At 67.8% G+C, this 1,309-nt stretch overlaps 1 protein-coding gene across 1 annotated transcript in view; it reads right to left on the reverse strand.

Annotated features, from left to right (window-relative positions):
- Positions 1-1,309, reverse strand: part of MUC2 (mucin 2, oligomeric mucus/gel-forming) — a 101,524-nt gene that overhangs the window by 71,860 nt on the left and 28,355 nt on the right. Inside the window, exon 22 of the mRNA XM_014533997.1 lies at positions 114-360. Coding sequence (XP_014389483.1) covers positions 114-360 — 247 coding nt within the window. The remainder of the gene's footprint in view (positions 1-113; positions 361-1,309) is intronic.

Raw genomic sequence — 1,309 nt, forward strand, 5'->3', positions numbered from 1 at the left:
GCAGCGAGGAGGGGCCGGCCAGGGACAGCCACCCGCAGCATGCGACTTCCCCAGCAGCTCCTGGGCTAGACCGCGGACCTGACTCCCCACCACTGTCCCGGCAGCCGCTCTGCCTGAGATCGGAAGAGAACGCTTGGGTACCTGGGCCATAGTAGGTGTCATTCAAAACGCAGCAAACTGTGATGATGGGAGGGGTGACCCTCGGGGTCGACGAGGAGGTGGGCACACCGGTGGAGGCGGTGGTGGTCGGCGTGGTTGATGGGCGTCCGGGCGGAGTAGGGGTTCCCGTGGTCGTCGTTGACACAGTCGTGGGGGTGGGGGTGGACGGGGGTTGTGTGGAAGGCGAGGCGGTCGGCGTGCCTGCGAGAACGGAGGTCACAGGGGAGGCTGGTGGCGTCACTCACCTTCGATGCTGCAGGGGCCTGGCACCTCACCACGGCGTGGCGCCTGGCACGGAGGGGCTCACGCCCACGTCCGGGCTTTCCGTCTAAGGTGGGGCCGATGAGCAAGGCCCACGGTCCACAGTATGAGTAGCCGCGAGGCCCGCAGGGTGGAGCCCCTGGCCCGCAGGTGGGAGCGGACTGGAGGGAGGACCTCTGAGAACCCGACTGGTAGCCTCTGCTCCCCGCCCAGCCCTGGCCCCACACACCCCTCCCAACAGTGTGGCACACCCCCCACCACTCAGTGGTGGCCGAGGGCCCTGTGCCTGCGGAAAGGCATCCTGTGGGGCAGTGGGGGCCTCGCAGGCTCGGGACGCAGGGGGCAGGAAGGCAGCCCCCGGGGCTTCAGACCTGGACCGCGCATCCAGCGCTGAGGGGACCAAAGCCGCCCACAGCCCACTGACCTTTCTGGGAGGATCAAAGTCCGGGCACCCGGGGGGTTTGGTGGTGGTCGGCGTGCTTGACGTGGTGGGTGGCCGGGTGGTGGGCGTGGACGTGCTGGGTGTCGAAGGGGTTGTCGGCGTGGAGGGCGTGGGCGGCGTGGAGGGCGTGGACGGCGTGGAGGGTGTGGACGGGCAGGGCCAATTGAAGATCTCAAAGGAGCAGTTCAGGGAGCAGTTCACGTAGTAGCAGGTCTCCCCGTGGGTGCCGTTGTACACCATCTCGCCTGCAGGGGAGAGCGCGCGGTAGGGCAGCCGGATGGTGAAGGAGAGGCCGTTGTAGGAGATGAGGGCGTCCAGCTCGGGGATGTCCACCATGTAGTTGATGCCCGACTCGTACACCTGCAGCCCGTACTTCTTGTAGGGCAGGGCCACCGCCTGCTTGTTGACCTGCACCTGCGGCCCACACGCAGGGTCAGGGAGCCAGGG

Source organism: Myotis brandtii, unplaced genomic scaffold (genome assembly GCF_000412655.1).
Source record: "Myotis brandtii unplaced genomic scaffold, ASM41265v1 scaffold1236, whole genome shotgun sequence".
Lineage (NCBI taxonomy): Eukaryota > Metazoa > Chordata > Mammalia > Chiroptera > Vespertilionidae > Myotis > Myotis brandtii.